At 52.8% G+C, this 27,184-nt stretch overlaps 14 protein-coding genes across 14 annotated transcripts; 8 read left to right on the top strand and 6 right to left on the bottom strand.

Annotated features, from left to right (window-relative positions):
• Nucleotides 1–302: 302 nt before the first annotated feature.
• Nucleotides 303–1,043, top strand: LTS14_005285 (uncharacterized protein; the record flags this gene model as incomplete). Its single annotated transcript, XM_064837983.1, has 1 exon — nucleotides 303–1,043. The coding sequence occupies one exon, from the start codon at nucleotides 303–305 to the stop codon at nucleotides 1,041–1,043; it is 741 nt and encodes a 246-aa protein (XP_064694687.1).
• A 251-nt stretch (nucleotides 1,044–1,294) lies between these two features.
• LTS14_005286 (uncharacterized protein) lies at nucleotides 1,295–2,268 on the top strand (the record flags this gene model as incomplete). The annotated part of the gene is made up of 2 exons (XM_064837984.1): nucleotides 1,295–1,432; nucleotides 1,651–2,268. The coding sequence occupies 2 exons, from the start codon at nucleotides 1,295–1,297 to the stop codon at nucleotides 2,266–2,268; spliced, it is 756 nt and encodes a 251-aa protein (XP_064694688.1).
• A 301-nt stretch (nucleotides 2,269–2,569) lies between these two features.
• LTS14_005287 (uncharacterized protein) lies at nucleotides 2,570–3,483 on the top strand (the record flags this gene model as incomplete). Its single annotated transcript, XM_064837985.1, has 2 exons — nucleotides 2,570–2,707; nucleotides 2,758–3,483. The coding sequence occupies 2 exons, from the start codon at nucleotides 2,570–2,572 to the stop codon at nucleotides 3,481–3,483; spliced, it is 864 nt and encodes a 287-aa protein (XP_064694689.1).
• Nucleotides 3,484–3,799: 316 nt separating this feature from the next.
• Nucleotides 3,800–4,789, bottom strand: LTS14_005288 (uncharacterized protein; the record flags this gene model as incomplete). Its single annotated transcript, XM_064837986.1, has 2 exons — nucleotides 3,800–4,079; nucleotides 4,137–4,789. 2 exons carry the CDS (start codon nucleotides 4,787–4,789, stop codon nucleotides 3,800–3,802), a joined length of 933 nt encoding a protein of 310 aa, XP_064694690.1.
• A 368-nt stretch (nucleotides 4,790–5,157) lies between these two features.
• On the top strand, nucleotides 5,158–7,266 carry GLN4 (Glutaminyl-tRNA synthetase; the record flags this gene model as incomplete). The annotated part of the gene is made up of 1 exon (XM_064837987.1): nucleotides 5,158–7,266. The coding sequence occupies one exon, from the start codon at nucleotides 5,158–5,160 to the stop codon at nucleotides 7,264–7,266; it is 2,109 nt and encodes a 702-aa protein (XP_064694691.1).
• A 522-nt stretch (nucleotides 7,267–7,788) lies between these two features.
• AGP3 (General amino acid permease) lies at nucleotides 7,789–9,441 on the top strand (the record flags this gene model as incomplete). The annotated part of the gene is made up of 1 exon (XM_064837988.1): nucleotides 7,789–9,441. The coding sequence occupies one exon, from the start codon at nucleotides 7,789–7,791 to the stop codon at nucleotides 9,439–9,441; it is 1,653 nt and encodes a 550-aa protein (XP_064694692.1).
• A 212-nt stretch (nucleotides 9,442–9,653) lies between these two features.
• On the top strand, nucleotides 9,654–11,752 carry LTS14_005291 (uncharacterized protein; the record flags this gene model as incomplete). Its single annotated transcript, XM_064837989.1, has 3 exons — nucleotides 9,654–9,667; nucleotides 9,721–10,613; nucleotides 10,701–11,752. The coding sequence occupies 3 exons, from the start codon at nucleotides 9,654–9,656 to the stop codon at nucleotides 11,750–11,752; spliced, it is 1,959 nt and encodes a 652-aa protein (XP_064694693.1).
• Nucleotides 11,753–11,878: 126 nt separating this feature from the next.
• Nucleotides 11,879–13,165, bottom strand: LTS14_005292 (uncharacterized protein; the record flags this gene model as incomplete). Its single annotated transcript, XM_064837990.1, has 3 exons — nucleotides 11,879–12,239; nucleotides 12,292–12,846; nucleotides 12,990–13,165. 3 exons carry the CDS (start codon nucleotides 13,163–13,165, stop codon nucleotides 11,879–11,881), a joined length of 1,092 nt encoding a protein of 363 aa, XP_064694694.1.
• Nucleotides 13,166–14,949: 1,784 nt separating this feature from the next.
• On the bottom strand, nucleotides 14,950–15,144 carry LTS14_005293 (uncharacterized protein; the record flags this gene model as incomplete). Its single annotated transcript, XM_064837991.1, has 1 exon — nucleotides 14,950–15,144. One exon carries the CDS (start codon nucleotides 15,142–15,144, stop codon nucleotides 14,950–14,952), a length of 195 nt encoding a protein of 64 aa, XP_064694695.1.
• A 91-nt stretch (nucleotides 15,145–15,235) lies between these two features.
• Nucleotides 15,236–15,553, bottom strand: LTS14_005294 (uncharacterized protein; the record flags this gene model as incomplete). The annotated part of the gene is made up of 1 exon (XM_064837992.1): nucleotides 15,236–15,553. One exon carries the CDS (start codon nucleotides 15,551–15,553, stop codon nucleotides 15,236–15,238), a length of 318 nt encoding a protein of 105 aa, XP_064694696.1.
• Nucleotides 15,554–15,735: 182 nt separating this feature from the next.
• LTS14_005295 (uncharacterized protein) lies at nucleotides 15,736–17,123 on the top strand (the record flags this gene model as incomplete). Its single annotated transcript, XM_064837993.1, has 3 exons — nucleotides 15,736–15,803; nucleotides 15,897–16,077; nucleotides 16,134–17,123. The coding sequence occupies 3 exons, from the start codon at nucleotides 15,736–15,738 to the stop codon at nucleotides 17,121–17,123; spliced, it is 1,239 nt and encodes a 412-aa protein (XP_064694697.1).
• A 672-nt stretch (nucleotides 17,124–17,795) lies between these two features.
• LSM4 (RNA processing protein) lies at nucleotides 17,796–18,186 on the bottom strand (the record flags this gene model as incomplete). Its single annotated transcript, XM_064837994.1, has 2 exons — nucleotides 17,796–17,981; nucleotides 18,034–18,186. 2 exons carry the CDS (start codon nucleotides 18,184–18,186, stop codon nucleotides 17,796–17,798), a joined length of 339 nt encoding a protein of 112 aa, XP_064694698.1.
• Nucleotides 18,187–18,773: 587 nt separating this feature from the next.
• LTS14_005297 (uncharacterized protein) lies at nucleotides 18,774–20,640 on the top strand (the record flags this gene model as incomplete). The annotated part of the gene is made up of 2 exons (XM_064837995.1): nucleotides 18,774–18,884; nucleotides 19,024–20,640. 2 exons carry the CDS (start codon nucleotides 18,774–18,776, stop codon nucleotides 20,638–20,640), a joined length of 1,728 nt encoding a protein of 575 aa, XP_064694699.1.
• Nucleotides 20,641–21,099: 459 nt separating this feature from the next.
• LTS14_005298 (uncharacterized protein) lies at nucleotides 21,100–24,015 on the bottom strand (the record flags this gene model as incomplete). Its single annotated transcript, XM_064837996.1, has 1 exon — nucleotides 21,100–24,015. One exon carries the CDS (start codon nucleotides 24,013–24,015, stop codon nucleotides 21,100–21,102), a length of 2,916 nt encoding a protein of 971 aa, XP_064694700.1.
• Nucleotides 24,016–27,184: the final 3,169 nt, after the last annotated feature.

Here is a 27,184-nt window from a genome sequence, read left to right on the forward strand (position 1 = left end):
CTATGTCAATGGCTGCAATGGAGATGTGTCAGTCTATGGTGGAACGAGACATAGTCGCTTCTACAACCGAAGTCTTCTTTGCTCCAGATCCCCGGTTTTCGCGTCGATGCTCGCGGTACGCAAAGCCATTACTGCCTCATTGCGTAGCCCTTCCGCTGATCCGCCCGCAGGACCCTCATACCCTCGCGCTCTATCTCCCTCACACCTTAGCAGTCGAAGCTGTGCTGCAGTACTGTCACGACGTCCAGTAGAGCCAGGGCGGGCATGATGTGGCGAGGCATCCGACGGATGACACGTACAATATGAGATCCCTGTGGCGATTCTACCTTGATGTTGCTATGCAAGCCCTCGAATACCAGGTTCCGATCCTCAGTTCGGACGCCCTTGAGCAGTTCCTGCTCACCATCAGGTCTGTTGATGATGCACAGGAGTATGAACGAGCGATTGTGAATTTGCCGCTGAGGCTGGGAAGTGTACTGCCTCAGCTGAAGACACGACATGCGCTTGCCATGTGCGAGGATGGCACTCTCGTGGATTGGACACGGACTCATCCTTCGGATTGGCATGAGTACATTGATATACTCGTCGAAGCGGTAACGCGTCCTCAGCAGTGGATCGTGAACAAGGATTTACACAGATGGATATGGTTTGAGCCGGACCACGCCAAGCAGCTTTTGCATATGCTTGCGGAGCACGTCCGGAAGCAGGAAGCTGTTCCGGCGATCCCGCGTGATCTGGAGGGCTACTGCTCTGGGGTCGCAGCGGAATCAGAGACTGATGTGGAGGAGGTTGAGGAGAATTATGCGGAACAGGTGGTCCTGTCTAAGCATGCAAGTGTCTTCGAACCTCTGAAGCGAGATGGGGAGCACAGTGAAGGTCGCGAGCGGGTGTCGATGGAAGATCGCTTTGAGACGGTGCTCGAGACACGCGCAAAGTGGCTCAGTACATCGAAGTACCGTGTTGGTGGTCAGCTTCACTCGTTGAATGATAGGGAAGAAAAGGGGCTGAGAACGAGGCCGAGAGCTCGATCCGAGAGAGATTGATCCAGGAAATTAATTCGGTAGCTTTAATATGGCTTGACAGAGTATAAATAGCAATCTTCGTCGTAAAACCCAGTCCCAGCTTTGCGTTTGCATTGCTCAGGGCAGGTGGGTCTCTGCCTCGTTCCTTCCTCTTCTGAGAGCGGCATGTGCTAGCAGGGACCGGGACGTCCCTTCCCTTGCTTAATGGGTTTTATCGTTCAGCCCTTCTTTCATCAACATCGACTCTGTCACCACACAACCCAGCCTCCAACATGCCGGCCATCAACACCGCCGACTACTGGGGCAACCAGGAGCTGGCTGATGTTACGATACGTATCGGTGATGTCGAGCTAAAGTGCCACAAGTTCGTGCTTGTGCAAGGCTCGACGTACTTCAGAGCGCTTCTTTACGTACGTTCCCCTTAAATGCTCCCTAATTAGACATACACTGACACATCGAGAAGGGAAATGCAACCAACACCATCGAGCTCAAAGGACGATACGAGGAGCTGGGTTTCAACGCCGCACTTCGACATATCTATGGGTGTCTCTACATCGTCGAATGCAGTGGCTCGAAGCCTGCTTGGCGCTCTCATCTGGAGACTGCCATTACTGCCAATTAGTTCCAGCTGCCGGACCTCAGACGCGAAGCACTCACTCACTTCCAAGCCAGTGTAAAGGCATTGACAGACCTAGAGAGCCTTGCGAATGTCATCGAGCTTCTGGCAAAGAATTATGCACTCGATCCCGCCACACAAGACTTCCAGAAACGCCTTCTGAGCAATACTGACGGCATAAGCCGGTTCGTTACGAGACCCGAGTTCCGCAAGCTACTGATGCGCCGTCCAGACATGCTCGATCATTGTTTCGCACCGATGCTCGAGATCCTGAAGCCGCTCCTTTTTGGTCCAGACTCACACATGAAGAAGCTGGGGAAGGTGCTTCGAGCTCTGCGACAAAGGACTGAACTGTGCCAGACGTGCCAGCCATTTATTGCGGAGCAGATCCAGGAGGCAATGTTCCATGTCCTGGAGCGTGATCAATATGTTAGCGACGAGTCGGGCAAAGGGGCGGTGCATGATGGGGTTCGTCAAGTGTTGCGGAACGTCCGGGTTAAGGCGCAGAAGTGCGAGGGCTGTAGGCACGTGGTGCAGTGGAGTATACTCGATGTCTTTGCGCCTGATACGAGAGGCGAGGAGGAGAGGCCGGCGAAGAAGATCAAGGTGGAGGTGGAGGGCAGCGTGTAGTCCCCGGGCCTGACGGCTGATTTGCGGACGCAAAGGCCTATCGACGTGCCTGTCCGCATGCCGCCACGTGCGGAAGTGGAAAGAAAGTGTCTTGTCCGACGGAGTGTACTAAATTGACTCGAGCGTCGCTCCTTCCTTCCACTCGCCTCTGCGCCTGCCGTATACATGCTCTCGGCTTAGCCGCGACCTCTTGTACTTCGTCTCCATTCCAGACACTTCACCTCACTCCAACATTGCTCACCGCACAGAGCTCGACATAGAAATTGCCACAAACACAAACACTCGCTCTGGACATCCAACTATGCCAATCCTTGACACGGCCGAGTACTGGGGAGAGGAAGACTTTGCGGACGTCACTGTCGTCGTCGGTGACACCACGTTCAGATGCCACCGCTTCATCCTTGCCAAGAACTCGTTGTACTTCGCACGCATTTTCGCAGTGAGTTACTCGTAAGGTCTTGAGCCGTGTTAACATACTGACCGTACTAGGGTGCATTTATAACGATCACCAAGCTAGAGAACGGCTTTCCTCCCGAAGCCGTGGAGGCTGTTCTCAAATACATCTATGGCAAGCTGTGGTATGATCCGCGACGCTTCGCCACCTCGAAACATAGACTCTGGCGAAAATTGTGTCACTGCTTGGAGGTCGTCAAAGTCGCCAAAGTTCTACAGGCTCAACGATGTGTCATAGCAGTCATCGACTTCCTCAACTCCACTTCGCCGGAGGAAACCTTTGTTAATTCGGGACCGGGTCTTCGTTCGAATCGAGTTTACGACACGATGGAACTCTTGACTTCGTATCGGGAAGTGCATGACTCGATTGCGGCAGTCGAGCAGCGCTTCCGCAGGCGACACCTCGATACTCTGTATGGAGAACGCCTTTTATTGAATCGCATCGCGAACGATCCCAATTTAGCTCGCCAGCACCTGCAACACCTGGCAGATTGCGTGCACCTGCTTAACGAAATGGACCCGGTGGCGCCAAGAGCTGAAGTTATCCTTGCCACATCGTCCCCGGTGGTGCCGAGATTTGGAGTATCGCTCGTGACCTCGTCTCCAGACAGATCCAAGCCCGGGATACTATTGAGCGAAGCCCCCTCCCCATCATCACCCGTCACCCAGAAGGAAACCAGGAAGAGGGTAAGGAGGAGCGACACTCATCCAGTTTCGCCAGAGAAGAAAGCCCGCAAGTGTCACGAGCTTTCTGACGTGTGAAGGCGAATTCGATTGCATACGAAGATGGAGCAATGAAGCCAGCGATACGGCCTCACGGAGATGTTGAAGCGGACTCACGAGTCAGCATGACGGCTGGCAGTGTCGTGCGCAGGCATGGCCTCAAAGTCGTCGCAACTGGGTGAGCTGCCATAATAAAGTTATCGCTGTAGAAGTGATTCTCTTTCGCATTTTCACACGGTATCTCATGCTTCCCAAACGCCACGCAATGCCATTCCGCTCGTTACGCTCATCCTTCCGAGCTGTTCATGCAGTCATGAACCCCATCTAGATTCATCACAGACACTACCTTCCGTCCTCACAGTTTCCTTACTGCATCGCCATCTTGTATGCTTGCCGTCGTGTTGTCGTCGTTCGCTATCTTCTGCTTCTTTGCGTCCGGCTGTCCTGGCTCTGTTGACTCCTTCGTAGGCACATCCGGTAGAACAGGCAAAGGTAGCTCCCCAGCTGGCATGTCTCCAGATGTCTCGTCTACTTTAGTCTCCTCAGCCGGCTTCTCGGTCCCATCCATTGTCGTTGCTCGATCATTGGGTTGAGCACTCGTTTCTTTGTTCTCCGCCGCGGGTGGGAAGAAACGTCTACAGTCATGTCATCAGTATCTGACCCATCTCTCAATGGAGATTACAAGTACTCACGGCACCCACTCCTCGTAAGCAGCCTCATCTTTAGCCAAAAAAGAACAAAAGACAATCCTCTCAATCTTCCTCGCCCTCTCCTCATCCTCATCCAACCACCCCTTTACGGCCGTCAGAGCATCTCGTGCCGCTAGTTGACTCTTATACCCATACACGCCTGTACTGAGGGCTGAGAAGGCAATACTCTTGCATCCATTCTCCACAGCTAGATCAAGACTCGTGGTGTAACAACCTCCTAGTAATCGTGCTGGCTCCCCTTTCCCTTGCCGGAGTGCGAGGGAGAAGATGGGTCCGACGGCGTGTATCACTCTCTTACAAGGTAGCTGGTAGGCACCTGTGATTTTTGCGGATCCTGTATCGCAGCCATCTAGCATCCGGCATTCGCGTAGGAGACCGGGTCCGGCTGCGCTGTGGATTGCTCCGTCTACGCCTCCACCCCCGAGGAGCGACTCATTGGCCGCGTTGACGATGCAGTCGGTCGCGAGAGTGGTGATGTCGGTGCGTATTAGGCAGATTTGTGTGTTGTATTTTGAGGTTGCCTGGGGGTGGGTCTGGTCTGCGGGTTCGAGGATGCCTTGGGTGTAGAGATCGTTGAGGGTGGGGATCGAGGAGGGTTGAATGGCGGAGGCGTGGCGAGCGAGAGTGGAGGACATTGTCTTCGTCTTGGGATTGTAGGCTTGCGGGATCAAGGTGTGTTCTGCTGGTGGTCGTGCTCGTTTGTTGCCGGTCCTGCTTGGAAGGTTTGATGATAATCGTGACTCACTCTCAATGCTATGGAAATGCTGCGGCTTGCTGAATGCAAGAAGTCGGCGAACTGCTAACCCTGATGGCAGCATTCACATGATGTCGTGCTGGAGAGCGAAGAAGGCAGGCACGTCAGTAGCTTTCGTGTTTCACGTGAAAGTGGGGCACGATTTGGTGGGGTGCAGAATGACTAAATGTTGTGGTCGAGTCATTATTGTATATGTCGCATGTGGCATAACAGTCGCATCACACTTCCTCTTCGTCTTCTGCACACAAGATGGACGCGACAGGAGGCGAGCCCAAAGTGTCGAAGCGAGCCGCGGAAAAGGAAGCCAAGAAAGCAGCAGCTAAAGCGGCAAAGGAAAAGGCGAAAGCAGAGCAAGCCACTAGCAAACCTGCTTCCTCAGGCCCAGCACCACCCGAAGATCCATTCAAGAAGGGCTGGCTGAAGGGTGTGTACGATGAGAAGCCTGTGAAAGAAGTACATACTCGGTTTCCCCCCGAACCCAATGGCTACCTTCATATCGGCCACGCCAAAGCAATCACAGTCAACTTTGGCTTCGCGAAGAGCCATGGCGGAATATGCAACCTACGCTTCGACGACACGAATCCGAGCAAGGAGGAAGAGAGGTACTTCACGGCTATCAAGGACATGGTCCAATGGCTAGGATTCGAGCCCGCCAAAATCACCTACAGTTCAGATGAGTTCGACAAGCTGTATGAGCTGGCCGAGGAGTTGATCAAGCGGGAGAAGGCGTACGTATGTTACTGCTCGCCCGATGAGGTGAAGAAGGGACGAGGGAAGCTGCCGAATGGCGAGCATGGACTACGAACAGCATGCAAACATTGGAGTCGAGATGTCGAGGACAATCTGACAGACTTCAGGAAGATGCGAGATGGTGGTTACAAACCAGGCGAGGCAGTGCTGAGGATGAAGCAGTACCTTGCTACTAAGCCAGAGGAGTATGAGGTTGATGAGGAGGACTCGCTGGAAGTCAAGAAGCAGAAGGAGAAGCTGAAAGCCATGGCGAATAACCCGGCTTTGTGGGACTGTGCAGCATATCGTGTGACGAAGAACAGCCATCATCACCGTACGGGCGACAAGTGGAGGATCTACCCGACATACGAGTTCACGCATTGTATTGTGGATGCTTTGGAGCAGATCTCGCATAGCTTGTGTACGGTGGAGTTTGAGACACTACGGCCGGCTTATAATTGGCTGTTGGAGGCACTTGATATGAAGCAGGGAGCGAGTGATGAGCAGGGTCCGATGCAGAGAGAATATGGTCGGCTGAATGTAGAAGGCACTATCTTGTCGAAGAGGAGAATAGCGATGCTCGTCGAGGGGACGACAGTCGGTGATGCATCCGCAGCTCCCAGCACGGGCGTCGAAGAGGTCGCAGACGATATGGACGAGCTCACACTTGCCGAAGAAGGAGAAGAAGACCCTTCAGCACCCCTAGAAAGCACAAAATCATCCACCGACAAGGCCACCCGCAGAATTCCACCCGCAGTTCTCGATTGGGATGATCCTCGCCTCTTCACCCTAGTCGCCCTCCGCCGCCGTGGCGTACCGCCCGGCGCCCTGAAGAAATTCGTGCTCGATCTTGGAGTCACAAAAGCAAACGCCAATACCGCCACACACACCCTCGATGCCAACATAAGAACCTACCTCGAACGGACAGTTCCCCGGCTCATGCTGGTCCTCGATCCTATCAAAGTCGTCCTCACAAACTTACCCGACGATTATGTGGAAGAAAGGGAGGTCCCCTTCGATCCCAAGGACAAAGCGAAAGGCACGCATAAAGTGCCCTTCACGAAAACAATCTACATCGACCGGGACGATTTCCGAGAAGAAGACGATCCGGATTTCTTCCGTCTTTCGCCTGGTCAGTCAGTCGGATTGCTTAATGCTGAACATCCCGTGAAATGCCTCTCCTTCTCCAAAGACAACAGTACAGGCAAAGTCACAGAAATTCTAGCTAAATACGGCGCCGACGTTCCAGCAGGCAAAGCGAGAATCCACTGGGTAGGCGAGAGCACGGCACACAATTCGCCCATCAAATTAGAAGCTCGGATCTTCAACCCGCTGTTCAAGTCCTCGAAACCCAACGAGCTCGATTGGAAGAACGCTGGTTACTACGATAATCTGAACCCTGACTCGCTGGTGAAATACGAGAATGCGATGGTGGAATGTGGATTCGAGTATGTGCGGGATCATGCGCCGTGGCCTAGGGAGGAAGGCGAGGCGAAGGGGATGGTGGAGAATTCGAGTGTGAGGTTTCAGGGGTTGAGGACGGCGTTTTTTGCGTTGGATAAGGAGGCGAAGGGGGGAAAGGTGGTGTTGAACCGGATTGTTAGTTTAAGGGCTGATGGTGGGAAGTAGAGTGCTGCGAAGTTGGGCGTTTGGGCATGGAGAGGTATGGTGTTCTGTGGCAAAGGCATAGTCGCAGGCGTTGTGATGTCGGCGATAGATTGAGCCCAGGTAGCTATCCCGAGCATCTCCGGGTATTGTAGAAGTTGTCATACATCCACGCACGAACCTGACTCGTGCAAGACGAGGCGATGTAAAGTGTGATTAGTCATCCCGGCCGTGAATTCGCCAAGAAAACGTGAGATCCATTTTTCGCGGTGCCATTGTCCGCGGTGACGTGCACATCAATTTTTTCCAGCCCAGATGCCCAGTATGGCGTTATCATGGATGAAAGCGTGGTCGCTTTAGCGCTATGTAGATCGAGTGGTAGAGGTAGGCTGATAGATATTTCTGCTGTCTCTCTCCTACCAATCACTACTGCGTTGCCTTTCTAAACCCGCCACCTATATCCTAGACGCTCGTGGTGTGCGCCATCTGGGGTCTTTGACAGACTGGTTGTTGGGAATCGATCTCGTTCTTCATCGCCTTGCCACCATGAGGTTCGGCACGAAAGAAGCGCCGCTGGAGTCGGATGGCGTACCTGCTTGGCCTGAAGTCGACGATACACATGTGCCCGTCCGCCATAATGGCGCTGGTGGTACTCAGATCGACAATGAGACGGGTGTCAAGCGTGGTCTTAAGAATCGCCATCTCTCCATGATGGCTTTAGCGGGCATTATAGGACCTGGCCTATTGGTTGGCGCCGGCGGGGCGCTGAACAATGGAGGACCTGCATCGCTGCTCATCGGCTTCGGAGTCATTGGGATCATTGCATTCTCCATCATGCAATCGCTTGGCGAAATGACCACGCTCTATCCCGGAGGTGGTGCATTCATCAGCCTGGCTGAGAGAGTGGTGGATAAGGCTTTTGCTGTGGCTGTGGGCTGGAATTACTGGATAATTTGGGTGTGCGTCCTTGCAAACGAATATAACGTTATCTCGAGTATCATGGTCTTCTGGAGCGACAAGGTGCCTTTGTGGGGCTATTTCTTGATTTTCTGGACAGCATTCCTTGGGTTTCAGCTTTTGGGCGTAGAAGCTTTCGGAGAAGCTGAGTTCTGGCTGGCATTGGTGAAGTTACTAGGTCTGACGGCGTACTTCCTCTTTGGCATTATCTACGCTTCAGGAGGTCTCATCGGTCAACAAGAGCCACTAGGCTTTCGATACTGGAACAACCCAGGCGCCTTCAATGGCAATGGCTTCCGAGGTGTGGCAACGGTATTCGTCTTCTGCTCAACGTTCTACGCAGGCGTGGAGTCTGTTGCAGTAGCAGCAACCGAGACAAGGAACCCGGGAGTCGCCGTACCGCAGGCTATTCGCCAAGTCTTTTGGAGAATTATCTTCGTGTACATGGGATCTGCTTTCTTCTTCGGCTTGACGTGCCCAGCCAATGCAGATGGTCTCGTCAATGGTGGAAGTCGAGCATTGCAATCGCCGATGACTATCGCCATACAAACAGCTGGTTGGGAGGGTGGAGTGCATTTGATCAATGCTTTCATCTTCATCACCTGTCTAAGTGCCGTCAACAGTTCGATCTACATCGGATCGCGCACGATCCTGTACATGGGACATAGTGGTATGGCGCCTGGATTCTTAGCCTACACGAACAGACGAGGTGTTCCGGTCTGGGCTATATTGCTTACAAACGCATTTGGCGCTATATCTATGATGAACATCAGCACGGGAGCGAGTAAAGCATACTCATACATCGTCAACTTGAGCGGCGTCTCCACGTTCATCGTTTGGGCCAGCATCTCCTTTATCCATATCCGATTTCGCTCAGCATGGAAAGCGCAAGGACGAACGAAGGCAGAACTACCTTTCAAGTCACTCTGGTACCCTTGGAACGCATACTTTGGCCTCTTCACCACGCTGTTCCTTGCTCTGGTCCAAGGATGGACGACACTTTCTCCCTTCTCGGCAGGAAACTTTGTGGATGCATATATCTTGCTACCACTGTTTCCTATCATTTACGTGGTCTACAAACTTATCAAGCGTACGCATTTCTGGAGAGCTCATGAGATAGATCTGGATTCGGGGAGGAGGGTAGATCTCGATCAGAAGGGCGTGGTGGCGGATGATGAGGAGGCTCATGAGGAGGTATTGAAACCGAGACCGTGGTGGAAGAAGATGTTGCATAATTTCTGAGCACACTGTCCAAGTTACTATCGGTGTTCACTTCAACAACATTCCATCTCCCTGGTCCTGCAGTGAATAGCAGTGTAATCGTGTCACGTTGGCATTGAGCACGGACCATGATAGCGGCGCGTTTACAGCGCGACCTTCCTCCTTCCTTCGTCTGCGAGACACCATCGTCACGACTGGTCATGTTGTACACTTTGATGTGAGAGGCCGGAGATATGGGCATCACGGGGTTAGTATACATTTCTTCTCATCAATTTTGCATGAGCGCTGATACCTCCCCAGCCTGTGGGATGTCATCAATGACGCCAGCGAGATCGTCCGCATTGCAGACTATGCAACACGATTCTACGAACAGCACAAACGACCACTTCGCATAGCTGTGGACGAGGCATGCTGGCGCTTCACGAACTTGACCGAAGAACAGGTCATCAAGATTCGCCAAGGCGAGCCCGCTGCGAATCCTGTGGAGAAGACCGTCTTATGGCGTGTCTTGCGGCTTATGAAACTCAACATTCAACTATTCTTCGTATATGATGGCCCACGAAAGCCTCAGAAGCGTGGTAAGCAAGGCGGGAGCCTTGTGGAGAAGGAACTCGTCAAGCTCTTGCATCAGCTATTCGACCACTTGAAGATCCCATATCACCAAGCACCTGGCGAGGCCGAAGCCGAATGTGCAGCTCTACAACGAGAAGGCATCGTCGACGCTGTCTGGAGTGATGATGGTGATGCCTTGATGTTTGGCTGCACTACACTAATCAAGCAGTACAAGGAAGGCCAGAACAGAAAGAAGGACTACATTCGAGTCTTCACTGCAGATGCGCTGAGAGAGAAACACGACTTCAGCCGAGACAGTTTCCTGCTGATTGCAATGTTGAGCGGCGGCGACTATAATGTGAAGGGTCTGCCGGGTTGTGGGCCTCAGACTGCTCGCCCGGTTGCGAAGGACCATTGGAGTGTGGCGACTGCTGCGAGAGACGTTCAGCTGAACCAGTTGCCGCAGTGGCGAAAAGCACTTGAGCTCACCCTACGAAAATGTGGTAAGGTCATGCAGGTCCCTGCAAGCTTTCCGGACTTCAAAGCACTTGGCCATTATCGAGAACCGGCTATATCTACAGTTGACCAGTTACACACTCTCAGAGGATTACGCCAAGGATGGGACCGCCCCATCGACCAGCGTAAGCTACGTAGTCTGCTCCGGGATAGGTTCAACATATGGACCAAAGGCTTTCTGAAATAAATTGCACCGATCCACCTGGCTAGAGCTTTGGCTCGTGGGACGGCAGAGCAGCGAAGCAACAACGTACGCTATGGTATCGTGTTCAAACGTACACGAAGGGCTAAGGTGGTGGACGGTGAAGCGCCGCCTGCGAAGACTGAACGCAAGATCATGTTTGCTCCGCTCCTTCTGGTTGATATTGATGGTATTCAAAAACCTCTCGAGGAAGACTGGAACATCTGGGCCGGTCAAGATGGCAGGCAGTATGATCCGACAGAACCGATTGATTGCGAGATACTTGATTGCTTCTTGCGCGACGGGCTTCCCAAGGACTCCGTAGCAGCGTCGCCTACACCGACAAGGAAGAAGCGTAAAGCAGACGACGATCTAGAAGGCTCTGCACCGATCGGCGAGACGATTGTACCCGTACAATCGTCCAGCCAGCTGCAGTCTACAGACACACCACGATCTCCTCCACCAGAGAAGCGCGCTCGTGCAAAGAAGAACGTCAAGGATGGCGAGGTGGTGAAGCCAGCCCACAGGAAGGCGAAGATGAGACAGACAGCCGAGGAAGATTTGGTCTCGCCGCCGCCAGTGTTCAGGCTTCCTAGCTCGGCTGTCGCGCCCAGTCGACCGCCAAGACCTTTCCATGCATCGTCGTCTCTTGCCTTGTCAAGTGTAGCAACTCCACACGGATCTGATCAGAACATCATGCAGAAGGCGTACAGCGATGTAGCATCAAAGCAAGCCACCAAGAGCGTGGCCCACCATCCTGCATTTGCTCTGACGAGAGCGGAATCGATCAGAACGAAGGGTTTGATTCCGCGAAACGATCATCCTCGGACCACACCATTAGGAGCTCTGCAGCCAGCAGCAAAGCGAGAATCCGGAGATCCCTACTGCCCTACACCTTCCGGACCAGCATCGGTGTCCGGCTACAGCAATACTGAGACAACACTTAAGGCGGGAGAAGTTATTGATCCCACTGCGTTGAGGCGATTGAGAGCCGCGGCCTTCATCAACAACATCAGCAGTCGATCGCCAGTAGCGACTACGTGCCCTAGCAGGAATGCACAAGAGACGATAGACTTGACTTGACCGGATTGTCAACAGACATTATCCTTGTGTGGTGCACGGGCTTCAAGATCACTTCAACGTGATGGCAGGCACGACGTCAATGGTAGACAGCACACAGAGTTGCTTGCAGATCATAACGTTAATATATCAGACATCGTCGGAGCCCAATCTGCGCCACTCACTATAGCCTCGCAACTTACCGCTACTGTCGAAGTCGATCGAGCGCTCCTCGTGCTGCATCGGTGACTTCGTGTCTCCGCTTTGCTTTGGGCCAGTAGCGTTCGAGCTCACACCCCTCATATCGGCCCTTATCTCACTCAACTCTGCTATGCCGGTCTCGGCATCATCACCATCAAATATTTTCGCGATCTCTTCCAGTGTTGGGCCTTTGGTCTCGATGAAGAAGCAGTAAACGATGACGAGCTCCAGGAGGATCCAGCCGGCGTAAATACTGCAGAGCTTCCACTGTTGTCCTATGAAGCCTTCGATCGCGATGGGATTGATGTATCTAATGCATGTCAGTCGTTTCTATCAGGGAGCTTAAAGGTCGTATGACTCACTGGTTGAATATCAGCGCGCATTGTACAAACAAGTTCATCAGCATCAGCCCTTTCGCTCGCAGCTTGAACGGTAGGATCTCGACAGTATATGCAACCAGCAATCCACTCCAAGCAAAGGCGTATGTTGCAGTATAGCAATATATGAGCGCAATTACAGCCTTTCCTGCGGCGACGTTGCCATATACCTCATACAAAGCAGTGCACACCGTCCAAGCCACGAAGGTCACGAGCATGCCTGATGTCGAAGCCAGGAAGAGTGGCTTCCTGCCTACCCGATCGACTAGTGTAGAGCAGGAGATCGATATGATGAGCGACATGATGATCAGGCCACCATTGATCTGGAATTGAGTGTCGGTATCTGTAATGCCGATGCTGTTCATAATTTTGGTGAAGTAGTATGATGTTAGTCCGTTGCCGCTCCACTGGGAGAACAAGCCGACAGATATGATCAAGAACAGTCGATAGCGATTCCCTCTGGTATGGAAGAAGTCTGTGTAATGACTCTGTTTGCGGAACTGGTACTCGAGCCGTAAGGTCTCCTTGATCTCCGAGTATCTGGCACCTTGTCAGCCTCACGGAGGGGAACACGCCAGCTTGAAACTCACTCATGCAGAACTGTCGCATCACTTTCATCGCCATTGGCATGATCTTGCAAGCTGTTAGTATTGCTTGCGTAAGCGCAACACAGGAGGACCTACATTTTGCGAGCATCCGGAGCGCTTCTGGACCTCGACCATGAGCCATCAGGAAGCGAGGACTCTCTGGGACCCAATACAGGAACACAAATTGGATAATTGACGGAAAGGCTTGCAGTATCGACGGTATTCGCCATGCCCAATTGTTCGGTATCCGGAACGTCCCATACGTCAGCCATGATGCAACGATAGCACCCAGGTTCCACCTAGACTTGAAGTCAGAACTCGTGAGTCTCAAGGGGGTAGTCTCGACCATGACCCACAAGCAGTTGTAAAGTGCGGTGACGGTCGCTCGATGCTGCGGGTGTGCAATCTCTGTCAAAAGCAGAGGCGAAGACAGCTGAGAAAGAGTGCAACCAAATCCCACCATGAATCTCGCGACCACAAACATCTTGAAGTCGAATGCAGCTCCTTGTACGGCTACGCCAACGAACAAGATGAGGCAGCCACATGCTATCGCTGGTCGTCGTCCATACCGGTCGGCTAAAAATGGAGCAAACGGCAGGCCAGCTAGTGATCCGATACTGAAGATGCTGCCGAAGAGTCCAAGTAGGGCGCCCTGAGGATGATGGAAGTAGCTTTGCCAGACGGGGAGAATTTGCAGTCCATTAAGCTATGCAGACGTTAGCGATGATGACGATTTCGATGTTCGTTCTGCCCATACCATAGAACTATCATAGCCTGTCGTGGCAGATGCGAGGCACACGACGCAGCAATACAGATACAGTTTGAAGAGTCCGGAATCCGTCCACCAGTTGACTCTCCGGAAAGTGGGCGCCATTGCGTTGTGGTTGTTTGGTGAATATCACAACGTTGACTGCAAGTTGACGAATGTCCGGGACGACAACGTTGATGCATCGCAAGGATGGTAGATGACCCAGTATATAGTTCTACAGCATTGTGCCGCTATCCCCAGACTCTCACCTCGCTTGTACTGTGCGGCGCCAGGCTCACAAGCTAATACTACATCAGATGCGGGGACGACGCCATTGTCACAGCATCCTGCTTTGCCACAAAAGCGCGACGCATAGCCGACAGCCTGGGGAGGGACCAGGAGGTTGCTCGTCGTCTTGTCGCTAGGCTGGCGTGAGCCACGGAGGGTTGTGCACGCGTACGGCGCAGGCGACCCGTTATTGCCATACATGGTAAGTCCATATAGTATTTCATCTATGCTCGGCTGATGGTGAGCCAATGAAGATGGGGCTCGGTAACGCACTATTGAGGAAGGATTCGACGACCACGCGTGGTGGCGCGACCAATTCGCGGGGATGTTGGTGGAGCGAAGATCCTGCAGCAGTAGTGCCTGATGAATGGTGCACGAGTCATCAGCGACGAGTCATTTTGGGCATCAAGAGCAGTCACGACCGGATCGATCACAGCGACGGTTGCATAATTCACGGTCTCAGAGCTTTCGCTTCCACAGACGCCTGGTTGTTTGTGGAGCTGTATTTGACTCGAGGTGTTGCAGATTCATGTTGTACCCCACATGTCGAGCAGTGGTTGTAGTGATCTATCTGAAACAAGACCGATCGGGCCCAGAAACATACCCAAGACCGGCGGCGTCGTTTGGTCTGGCCAAGCGAGGAACGAGGAACGCAGTAGTAAGCGAAATGGTAGTTTCCATTATTGCAGCCGTCGAGAAGCTGGGTCCCATGCATCCATTCATCAACGGATTCTGGCCGAAGCAGCTGCCAGGTGGCGCGCCAGCTTTTCGTCAAACCATTTGGTACTGCGTTGAGCAAATGCTTTTGTATTGAGGAGAGCGACGTTCGCTGGACCTATTGATCGTACAAAGATATGGACCCCATCTAACGGAGACGCAGCCAAGATGTATCATTAGGTGCCACGCACCAATACCAAAGATGCCTCATTTTACTATTGAGGTCATGCTAGGCGAGCGATGGGACGTAGGATCAAAGAGAGTTGTCGCAAGGTTGCCCGGATTTGTGTCATGATGAAAATGCTACACCAGCCTCAGACGTGCTTCTTCCTTGTTGAAGACTAGCCTTGCTCGCTTGACCACATCATCCGCACTGAGCTCCGGAAACCGGATGTTATCGAGATCGCCTGTATAAGCCTGGTATTGTGAGACGTCCTTGACGACCTCTGTGGAGACAGTGGGAAAGAAGGATGTCGGCTCCTCGTACTCGTAGACCATCGTAAATTTGCCAGTCGATACACTTCCGTCTGGCAACATCACTCGGCCGGACAAGCTGTCCATGTATGAGGCACGCCACCAACAGCATCTACTAGTGACCCAGGAGCAACTGCAAAGATCTCGCCAGCGATCTCGACCAGACCAACGTCATGCAGGACCATGATAGCTCATCGGTCAGTTTCTGCTTCGAGGCGTCTATGTGAATATGTCGTGGTAACCGAATGTCGGTGTCGAACTCGATGTATCCCAGCTGACCTTTGAATGCAGTCTTGCTTGAGGCCGTCAACTCATGCATGTTTAGGCCAGGCATAATGTCCGGGAAGGGCTTCTTGACGTTCGCTCCATGGCCGTGGGTGATACGACAGCCATTGGGTAAAAGCACACCCGTCTCTGAGCTCGCGGTAGACATGCTGCTTCTCTGATGACCACTGCTTATCGATAGTGTCCCGAGGCAATGAGTGTATGCACGGTCGCGCCCGTCGGCTGCTGATCGGCAGTCCTGGTCGGCCACATACACTAATCACTACTCTTCAGACTCTCTTGCCGCCCATCATTCCTACATTCATCAGATCAGCCCAGTAACAATCCAAGATGGCCGCACAACGTCTTTCGAGCATCGTCTCGCAACTCACTCCAGGCCAGAAGCCCATCGACAAAATGTACGTCTTATAGGACATCTCACCTTCCCCGCAGCTTCAGATGGCGAAGACGAAACTGAAAGATACAATAAGCTAACATTATGGCTCTCATAGCACATCGAAGAACCCCGACGATATCGTCATCACGCTCGCCATCCGTACACCGCTCACGAAGGCTGGCAAGGGTGGCTTGAAGGAGACTCCTCTCGATGGCCTGGCATTCAAGATCTTGGAGCAAGTCCGACGAAAGAGCAACCTCGACCCGCAGATGGTAGAAGATATCTGCATGGGTAATGTACGACGAGAGCCAGCATGGGATGGTCATGTTCTTGTGCTGACGCCAGTATCCAGGTCTCCGACGCAAAGGCAGCCTACTACGTCCGCGCAGCCACTCTCGCCGCAGGCTTCCCGAACACCACATCCGCATCCTCCGTGAACCGCTTCTGTTCTTCAGGTCTCAAGGCTGTCCAGGACATTGCGAATCAGATCAGCTGCGGTAGCATTGAGATCGGTATTGCAATGGGTGCGGAACATATGACCAGTGGAGGTGATCGCCTCACCCGACCTTTCGTCGATGAGATCATCAACTCGAACCAGGATGCTGCGGATTGCTTGCAGCCCATGGGTCAGACATCTGAGAACGTTGGCAAAGACTTCAACATCTCCCGTGAGCAGCAGGACAGGTATGCTGCTGAGTCTTATAGGCGTGCTGAGGCCGCTCAGAAGGCTGGCTGGTTCGATGACGAGATCACGCCAATCACTGTGAAGATTGATGGCAAGGATGTGACCATCAACCGTGATGAGGGTATCCGACCAGGCACCACTTTCGAGGGTCTGAACAAGATTCGCCCTGCCTTCCCAGATTACGGTGATCGCAGCACTGGTGGCAACAGCAGTCAGGTCACCGACGGCGCAGCGGCTGTGCTGCTGATGAAGCGCTCCAAGGCTCTCGAGCTCGGCCAGCCAATCTTGGCCAAGTTCGTCGGTGCTACTGTTGCCGGCCTCGCGCCACGCATCATGGGTATCGGCCCAACCATCGCCGTGCCAAAGCTCTTGACCAAGTTTGGCATCACGATCGACGACTGCGATATTGTCGAGGTCAACGAGGCTTTTGCTTCCATGGCCTGCTACTGCCGTGATACGCTCAAGCTCGACTGGAAGAAGATGAACCCTCGTGGCGGTGCTATTGCTCTTGGCCACCCGTTGGGATGCACTGGCGCAAGGCAAATCGTGACCGGTCTGTCCGAGTGCCGAAGACAGAAGGCCAAGATCCTCTTGACGTCGATGTGCATCGGTACTGGTATGGGTATGGCTGGTTTGTTTGTCAACGAGCAATTGTAGATAGTAGTATGATAGTGTTTCAAAGCTTCAGCAATGTCCATATCCGTGCGGTATCGTAGCAATGACGTTATAATGTTGGCCAAAACGGTACGGCCAGCGAGTATGGACGCTCTCATGGGCGTAAGGCTACATTTCCGCGTAAGGCCAGATCGTCTCTGTTTGTGGTCACGGTTTTCGAACAGGCTTGATACCCCTGAGCAAAGGGACTGACATGACCTGCGAACCAAGGCTAGGAGCAAAAGGAACCCAACCATCATTTTTTTGATGGAAGGTAAGGAAACATGAGTCGACACTTTGGATTCTATTCATGACTAGTTATCCTCTTGCGCCTAATTTCAAGCATTCTGTTTTCAGCGTGGAAGCTATCATCGCTCGAATTCGATATAGAGCTTCAGTGAAGGCGGCCGAAGATCCACCGTGTGGGTTGGGCCTGTGAAGTGACGTTGGCCGGGCTCGTGTTCCGAGCGGAGGCAGGTACGATCGAGCGCTCCTTCCTTGTTCTTACAGTGCACTTGGCTCAGCGTCCACTGGCGGATCCATCGGCTAAGCACGAGATTTCGAGCCTCACAAAGCGGCTGTCGCTATCTTCATGATGCACCACGGCGTCGACCACTTCGTACCTGACGCGACAGTCTCGGTCACTGTCCATGCATCCCCTTTCAGGCAGTCCGTCTAGCCACCTCGTCCTCTGCCGCGTCCACGCCCTCCTCTACCACCACGTCCGCCACGATCGCCTCGCCCACCACCATGATCTCCTCTTGATGGCCCGCCTCCCCTGCCACCGCGCTGTGATTGCTGGGTTTGCTGTAGGTCCTTGACAATGTCCACTATCTCGTCGGGCACGCGTAGATACTTGATCTACACTCATATTAGCATTACAGAAGACCGGAAAGGATTGGACTGTGCCTACATTGTTACCGCGAACATAGGCTTCTGGTAGTCTGAAGAACTTGTCGCCTTCTGGGCTTGTCTGTACCACTTCCTTGAGGGTCAAGTTCATGTATGTGTCGCAGTTGACCAGGTGTCCATTCAAGGTCTCGCCGTTTTTCAGCTCTACGAGCATAGGATGGCCCTGCGCCGCTGTGAGGAGACCTAATGGTAGCTGTTGGGGGCCTGTTAGCATTGCTACACAAATGGTCTAGATACCTGTGGACCGAAAACGAACCATTGTGCTGAAGTGTATTAAGTGTTCGCGAATGTGCTTGTAGGAAGATCGATGCTATCGCATGATGCTGTTGATGTCAAGGAATACCTCAATCGTAGCTTTCCAATCCACATGTCAAAGATGCACGCATGACTCGCGTGGCTATCGGCGGGCGGATTCACAAACACACCGAGCCGCTGCTTCGCCACACTGCCCTGCGCTTCTCTATGCTTCTGCCTAGCACAGCTCGCCATTTGAGATCTGTACTCTTCGCGTTGTCATTCTGTGCTCGAAAAGTGCGAGAGGCATTGAGCCACGCGCGAAGAAGGTCTCGGTTCTCGAGAAATGTGAAGAGAGTGTGTGGGTGCCAATATGCGCTCGTTCATCTCATCGACACTCGGTTTGCTAGCAACGTTCGCCTCACTTGCTTCCACCGCTGCCATACCCAGCAGTGAGAGAGTACCTGCAGTACTGGACTACAGTAAGCATATCGCCAAGGGAATATCATGGTCAAGCTGCAACCTAATCACAAGATAGATATCGAGTCTGCCTACGCTAGATTCACTGTACCTGTCCCGAGTAGTACAAGCTGGAGTGAGATAGCTGACGAAGCCCTGGTAAGTATACGTACGCGCCAAGCCCGTGTCTCTCACGCTTCTGCAACATTGGACTTCACTGCTTGCCATTGACTTCACGTCTGCGTTTGCCTTCCGTCTAATGCCTGTCGGACTGAACTGACAATGCTGTGTGCCTAAGGTGTTCGAGCTTGGCATCGACGACGACTCAGAAGCTGATCAAAGTCATCTATCGATCAACGGGCGACTTCTCGAGCTCAATATTACTTCACTCGCTCACCAAACAGAGTCTGGCACTCTTGACGTGGTGGACACTACTGGCGATCATCGCAGTCTTGCATTCTTTGTCTCCCTCGACCCACCTGATGAGAGCTCTGTTCGTCTTCTTCAATTCCAAGCTGGTCCTTCAAGTCCCTCGGATCATGATAGTGTAGCCTTCGCCGCGAGGTTGGATGATGCTAGTGCTCGATCACTGTCACTGTTGAGCCTGATCATTCGTCCAAATCTAAGAGGGCCAGGAATCAGTTTTGACCTCGTGAACGGCACTCTCACTACAGTCTCCGGCACGATTGATCTCGATACAATGGCACCGAAGAACGAGAAACATGTCAGCTTCGATCTCGTTGACGAGCTGGAATCGCTCCATGTGCTGGAAGCCGAAGCAGAGGATCTGAAGGCTGTGATTGCGACAAAGAAGCAAACCATCGCCAAGCATCTGCGGGAACATCGTGATCGGACTTCCCTTCGCCAACTGCTGGAGGAGTGTGATGGTCTGCTCTGTTCAGCTCGTGTCCTAGCCCAGAAGATTTGCGATAAGGTGGACAACATGGCCGACCGTACGAAGGGTTACGTGGTGGTACAAGACTCGCAAATACAAGCAGGACTGCAGGATGCTCAGTCTTTCATACCACAAAAGGCCCGGAATTGCACGAAGAGCAAGAGCATTGCTCAGAGCTCTGGCTCGGCAGAGAGTGCCAGCCTGCCTTTCATGGTCACCAAGAATGGGACCAGTGCTCAATATCACTTTGAAGATCTTACCGACGCCTCAAATCCACTCGCCCGAGCAATGGCTATAATTGCTACCCTACTTGGTCTTGTGGCACTATGTCGGTTCGTTCGCCGCCGCTGCATGTCCATGCGCACTCGCGTTGAGCGCGCTGCCGATCGTGAAGAGCGGCGGAATGCTCGCGCATATCGAAAGGCAGCTCGACGCGCTGACATGCGCAAACGGTGGGACGCACTCGTGGGCTGCTTTCGACCAGCTGAGCCGCCAAGGATGGAGGACTACGATGAGAAGCGAGCGCTTATTCTCCAAGACGCTTTCCTTGAACACATTGAGGATCTCGACCAGGCAGAGAAGGGCCAGATCATGGAGGCGGAGATTCGGGAGCTGAGACACGCTCATGAAATTGTTGCGAGCCTCGTTCGAGTCGACCGTGAAAGATACGACATGACACCACGAAATGATCCGCCGCCACCCCTTGTACCACTACCATATACACCTGACTCCCGCAGCCGGGCAAGCACACACACCTTACCATCATACACAGCCGAGAGCTTGCCGGACTACTCATCGCGACCTCCTACCTTAGCAGAGAGTAACATGAGCGACAGTCTTGTTGATGGCTTCCCAGGATACACACCAACAGCATCAAACAATAGCGGCGAAGGACGCACAGCACCGCCATCGATCACGAGCAGTGGTCGGACGCGGGTCACACAGATCAGCAGTGTCCCGGATATCTCGCCGAGAATGAGCGAGGAGACATTGCAGATGAGGCAGAGCAGAGATGCATAAGCGAGACAGCTATGTTCTTGCGTGGGCCCTCCGAAGCACACGATGATGTGGTTGTAATAACGAAAGATGTAATGATTGATTTTGGTCTGGCGTTGGTGGCTAGTGGGGAGGCGATCGAGTCTATGGTACAGCTTGGCGTCACGAGTGAGGCATCTCTTTGAACGACTGTAACTTTGTATGATATCAACAGGTAACAATCCCCGACCATGTTTCCGATAGAACGTTCGTTACGAAGCGCCAGCTCGCACATATTCATCGTGTTTACTCCTCGCCAGCAGTCATTTGTTCGAGTACGCTTCGTATCTTCCTACCGAGCACACATAGTAATGTCAGAGTTGAGTTGTTCATCCATGGTTGAGATACAGTACAAGGTATGTGTCCCAGAGCCAAAAGCTTGTCGACAACACATACACTGCTACACGCTACATTCTGCCTTCCATCTAACATACAATCCTTCCTTCAAGTATAACTCCTCATAGCATCCTCATACCCCGTCCCACCCTTCAAATCCCGCTCAAAAGTCTCACTCACATCCAACACCTTCTTCACATGCCTCATTTCCATCACCGCTGCCTCCCGCAACGCCAACGCCTGCGCGGTCCGAACAGCATTCTTGATCTGTCGTCCATTCAACATATGTCTACTGAGAGTATCCAATTCATAATCGGAGAAATCGACGATAGAAGAAGGATCAGTCTTGCGCACGACCTCGAAGAACATTTTCCAGACGGACTTCTTCGCTTTTGTTGTTAGGTCGCCGTAGCGGAGTGGGAGGTGAATACGGGATTGGAAGGCTTCGTCGAAGGTGTCGACGCGGTTGGTCGTGAGGAAGAGGATTCCCTGGAAGTACTCTAGCAGGCGGAGGAAGATGGAGACCAGGGCGTTGCGGTGGATATCGTGGACTTCGCGCTTTTCGAGGAAGACATCGGCTTCGTCTAGGAGGAGCACGGCGCCCCAGGAGTGCGCGATGTCGAGGATCTTTTGCAGCTCGTATTCGAGTTTGCTCGGGTCTGTGCCGAGTTCGCCGGCGGAGACCATGTAGAGTGGGCATTTGAGTAGCTCGCTAATGCCTTCTGCCGTAAGTGTTTTGCCGGTACCAGGTGGACCATGAAGGACGGAGACGAGACCTTTACCCTTGCCCTGCACAACATCGTCGATAGTCTTGGCGGCATGGAATTTGTGACTCTCCACCAACGCTCGCACGATCTCTTTCTGATTATCAGGCAGCACTAGGGACTCGAAGGCTTGGTCGTTGTACTCAATCTCCTTCACGCCGCTGATGCTGAATTCTAACCACAGCTTGTCGGAGAAGGAGAATCCTAGGACGACTGGCGAGGTAAGGAGGAGTTCCTCTTCCGTGAACTTGCGATTCTTCTGGTCGGATGTCTCCACTACGTCCACACGTTGCTTTCTGATGGGATCGCCGTCTTCATTCACTTCCACAGCAAGGAACATAGGTCGACCTTCCTCGTTCTTAGACCACTTGTACTTATACTTTGGTGCGTTATCGTTGGCGTCCTGGGAGTTCGTTTGCTTTCCAGCTGGTGCTTCACCCTCCTCTTCACAGCAAGAACAGTCGTCATTTTCATCCTCACTGATATCGAAGAGATCGTCGATGTCCTTTGGCTTGATGAACGAGATGGGATAATTCGGGTTGATGCGGCGGAACGTAGCAGGATCTACCATCACCCTCCCGTTGACGTTGATCTTCGCCACCTGCTTCTTCTTCTTCATGAAGGCCATGCCCTTGTGGAACTTATACTGCATGCCATCCATCGCTACAAATCTCTCTCCACGCTCCAGAATCTTCTTCCTGATGCGAGCAGGGTCCTTGTGGTATCTCAAAGGGTAAGTGGCGAGGCTGGATATCTTGCGAGGGCCTTTGAAGCCGTCCACATCGATCTCGAAGTCGCCTAGGCCGAAGCTCTTGCCGTCATACTCCATGTACTTGCCTTCGATGGTGTACCAGTCTCCGCGCTGCATGCTACAGCACTTTGTTGCGTAATCGACGCGAAAGCAGCGTGGTTCGTCCCAATTGCCGTAGCAAGAGGTCACGGCGATCTCGTTGGGCTTGAAGAGAGCCCACATGAGGTCAAAGGTGATGTTACCGGCTTCCAGAAGAGGGTAGAGCGTTTTCTTGGTGTCTTTGTAGTCCTCATCGACATACTCGATGAGACTTTTGAGCAGGGAGCGCTGCTTCCCCAACTTCTTCACCTTCTTCACCTTCTTCTCCTTCTTGATCTTGGCTTTGAGAGTCTTCTTGTAGTATCCTCTCAACTCCTCTAAGAACAAGAAAAGTAGGTTCGGATCGAAGGTCGGCTCCTCAGCTTCTAATGATACAGATTTGCAGTCCTTCATGACCTCCTGCAGGACTGCGCGAAGTTGCTTCGACTTGATGTCAACGACCGTATCGGTATACTTGTTCTCCCAGTTAAAGCAGCGTCGAATGAGGAAAGCGTGCTCGGCATACTCATCGTCCTCCTGCTCCGCACTAGGCTTCAAGGTGTAGTTGTGTATTGTGCTGTCCCACAGCTGATCCACGCGCTTGTAGTCTTTGTTGCTCGTTTTACTCGACTTTGACTTGCTCTTCTTCGCCTTGACCTCCTTGTCTTTGGAGCTACGCGACTTGCTTGGTGCAGCCTTGTGGGCCGCAAAGGCTAGCTTGATGGCATCGAATTGCGCTTGTAAGGTATCTGCGACATCAACATCGTCGCCTGATTCTGAATCGTCCTCCTCTGAGCTGGCGAGCTTAGTGGTCTTCTTAGGCTTCTTCGACTTTTTCGACTTTGGCGCCTCGTCCTCGGTCGATTCTGAGCTCTTGGTCTTCGCCTGTTTCTTGATCTTCTTTGCTTTCTTCAATTTCTTGGACTTGAGTGGCTCCTCCTCGGTGGACTCTGTATCACTGGCTGGCGATTCTGACTCGGAGGTGCTCTTTCGCCGCTTCTTGTCCTTGGCAGTCTTCTTCTCGCGTGCAGATGTCTTGGTAGACTTGCCCTTGGTCTTTCGCTTGACAGGCTTTCCGTCTTCCGAGCTCTCAGTTTCACTCTCAGATGTGGCCTCAGTGCTGTCGGTAGAGCTGCCAGAGTCCGAGGATTCGGTCTTGATCTTCTTGGACGGCACCTTCCGGTGAACTTTCTTCTTCTTGTGGTCGGTGTTGTGGCAGGTCGTTTTGGTAGTCTTCGATTCGAGTGGCTCGTCCTGCTCGCCTGGCTTCGCTAGAGGTTCAGCCGCAGCCTTCTCGGCTTCTTTAGCTGTGGAAGGCTCCTCAGTCCGCTCGATCGACTTTTCGGCTGCTTTACTATCGATCTCCATATCTCGCAGTGACTGAACTGCGGAGCTACCAGCTTCTGAAGGCGTCGATGCTGGTGTAGACATGCTCGGAGTGTGCGAGGGAGACGAGGTGTCGGAGTTTGTGCTCCGTTTGCTCATTTATGCTGGATGGATTGCTCAGGCAGTTGATGCAGGTCTCGTGAGGTGGAAGTGAGCTAGGAATAGATATGAATGATCGATCTTGCTTTGATCTAGATTATTGATTGAGGCAGGGTAGATGGGATGAAATGTTGATGGAGAAGGAACCAGCAAAAAGACAAGGCGATACTTAAGCCATCAATAGTGTACCTGACATCGGACTCGGTGCCCCATTGCATGCAGGCGGTCATGCAGGTGAGTCGACGCGAGGCTGCGAGCTCAGCAGTTGACGGCATGCTCCATCCAGCTCCAGATACCTAGCGCGGAGTCACCGGCCTCGTGCTCACGGCCAAAGCTGATTCGCTGGTGCGTGATGAATGCTGCCTCGTCCGGTGTGGTATTACGACGGTGTCAAGCGGGACTGGTCAAATAGACGTTGGCGGCGTGAACCTGGATGCTCTCATGCATGTTCGTTGGAGGCTTGGAAAGCTGTGCTGCAGGAGAAGGCCGCATTGGTGTGGCGCAGCTTGCGCGACGGGATTGAATGCCAGAGTTCGACATGTTGCATAGACATGCAGAGGGCAGTGCATACTTGATGACCATATCGCAAGCCTCTGCTTGGCATGACCATCATGATACCACAGCATGGAAATTGCAGAACCAGTCTAATCAAGAGGGTGATGCGTGTGGTGCGGAGTACGGAGACATCCTTATATAATCATACGCTTTGTCAGGAAGCCACCCCTTGGCCAAGCCTCACAAAGATGTTCGACTCTCGTAATCTCGTCTCATGCGTCCTTACAACGACCGACCGCCATTCGTCAAGATGATGTATTGCCCTCCTCGAGATTCAAACGCTCCGGTCGGTAGGCAATGGGAGCGGTGCATGCGGCTGTCCTGTAGCTTTATTCACGACGGATCGTTGCCGCCAAGCAGGCCGATCCGTCACATTTGAGCACCTCCAGGATCGCCACCAGTAGTTGGAATACTGTATAGTCTTGGGCATCCTATATACTGCGTGTGCTTGCTCTCTCCGATGATGGCTGCAACTTGTTACTACACCCTTATCAACCAGATTGAACCTGCGAATGAACATACCCAGCAAGCTGCGCCTCCATGTATGTGCAACTTGTATAGCGCACCACAAAGCAACGCTGACCTGCGGAAAAACGACTTGGAATGACCCGACATAACTTCGTCCGAGCACGATCAGCCTGTTGATACATTGCCGAGAGATCATTCATCACATCGATATCGCCCGCAGCCGTTTCGGTTCCACCAAGGCTACGCTCATGGTTACAACTTAGGATGCAGAGATCAGATCCATGGAGATCGGTCGTGGCACACGTACGCAGAGCCCATCAATATCGGCAGGATGACATTGATACTGGGAGCATGCAATTGGAACGAGGACGAGCAAGATCGCGTTCGCCAACGCCTCCCGACCGTGGCAATTCACAATCGAGTACCAGATCGATGATTGATGACTGCATGCGACGTGCACACTTCGAGCGATCTCAATCGCGAGGCTCATCGTGTGCTCCGCCGTCCCCATTTCTTACCAGCTCGCCATTTTACGACGAGCTAGCCAGACTGCGTGTAGAGAGCGACGACGAAAGCATACACGTAAACCCAAACAAGACCTTGAGAGAGAGCGCTTGGCCGACTTCACTCGTTCGCTCACACCACAGCAACAACACATTCTCCTGCGACTACATCAGCGAGGATCACGGCGACCCCTGTACTTTGAGGCTATCTAGCGTGTCAGAATACTTGTCACACGTTGAACTAGACCATAAACCTCGGATTTGTGACGTATTTGATCAGTCGAATGGTGTTGCGTGTCAGAAGCTAGTTCACGGGGGTCAAGCGTGGGAGATGCATCACTTAGAGCATCTCGTGAAGCCTCGAAAATGGCCAGAAGCTGATCCGTCGACAGACAGCGACTGTAACGTGAGGTCCTCACCATCCGGGCACCTGCACTAACATGGTCTCAAAGATCTCTGTAGATCGAAATGCCAGGATAATTGCCTTACCAATGTGCAGGCTACGTTGACTTCTGAAGGCTCTCGGGATCTGCGAGATCACATCTGTGTCGCACGCTCTGAAGTGGAACCTGCCCCTCAACCAGCCGAAGACACGCGCTTTACTCGTGTCAACCAAGTTGGCCACGAGCTTTCTCAGCTGCTGGAAGATGTCGAGCAGGACGAAGGCCATGTTAAAGCGGCAGATTGTTACACACAAGACGACTCTACTGGCACTGCCGCTGCTCTGATTCTGAATGTGGTGCCTAGCGATGTGAATGACCTAGGACCGCCAGGAGATGCAACAAGCCTGCACGGCGGTGGCGATAACCTGAGGCTCCAACGACTTGTGTTGCCTGATAGCACGGAGCGAGCTGGTGAAGCTGACCAGATGCAAGTGGATGGAATATGCGACCATACTTTTCCGGGGCCAGCAAGCGCAGCGGATGACGTTGCATTAGCTCAGGTCCGTTCTGCAGTCCCACAAGTTCTTCGACGACGCCATCATGCTTGTGAGATCTGCGGAAGAACTTTCAATCGACGAGGACTGCTTTCCAAACACATGTCGACTCACAGCAACGCACGACCCTATACCTGCTCGATTGATGGTTGTGGCAAGACGTTCAAGGGCCATGACTCTTTAGCCAGGCACGAGCAATTGCAGCACGGGTCAAAACGGTTCGTCTGTGGTGGTCGCACTGAAGATGGCGAGGATTGGGGATGTGGGAGCACCTTTGCCAGGCTTTATGGATTGAAGCACCATCAGACGAATACGATTGTAGGTGCTGCAGGTTTGCGAAGCAAGTACCCAGCGGATAGTGGTGGTCTTCTACAGGCACTGCGCTGAAGTCCGATGGCGGACTATCCTTTCCAGACTCATCTTGGTCCAGCCATATATGTTTGGTTTTACGACCACACACCTAGTAGACAGCATTAGCTGGCGCTACAGGCGCCAGTGGCATAGACGGGGCTATCATTTCCAACCCAGCTGAGTTCCATGACACCTCACAGCACGCAGCGATGGGATATCTTGGCTAGGGATTGCACGATGTTGATATCCAAGAATATAATCATGCACAATCATCATGCCCTTGTCCCTCCAGCACACTGTA

Source organism: Recurvomyces mirabilis, assembly GCF_035927965.1.
Source record: "Recurvomyces mirabilis strain CCFEE 5264 chromosome Unknown scaffold_12, whole genome shotgun sequence".
NCBI lineage: Eukaryota > Fungi > Ascomycota > Dothideomycetes > Mycosphaerellales > Teratosphaeriaceae > Recurvomyces > Recurvomyces mirabilis.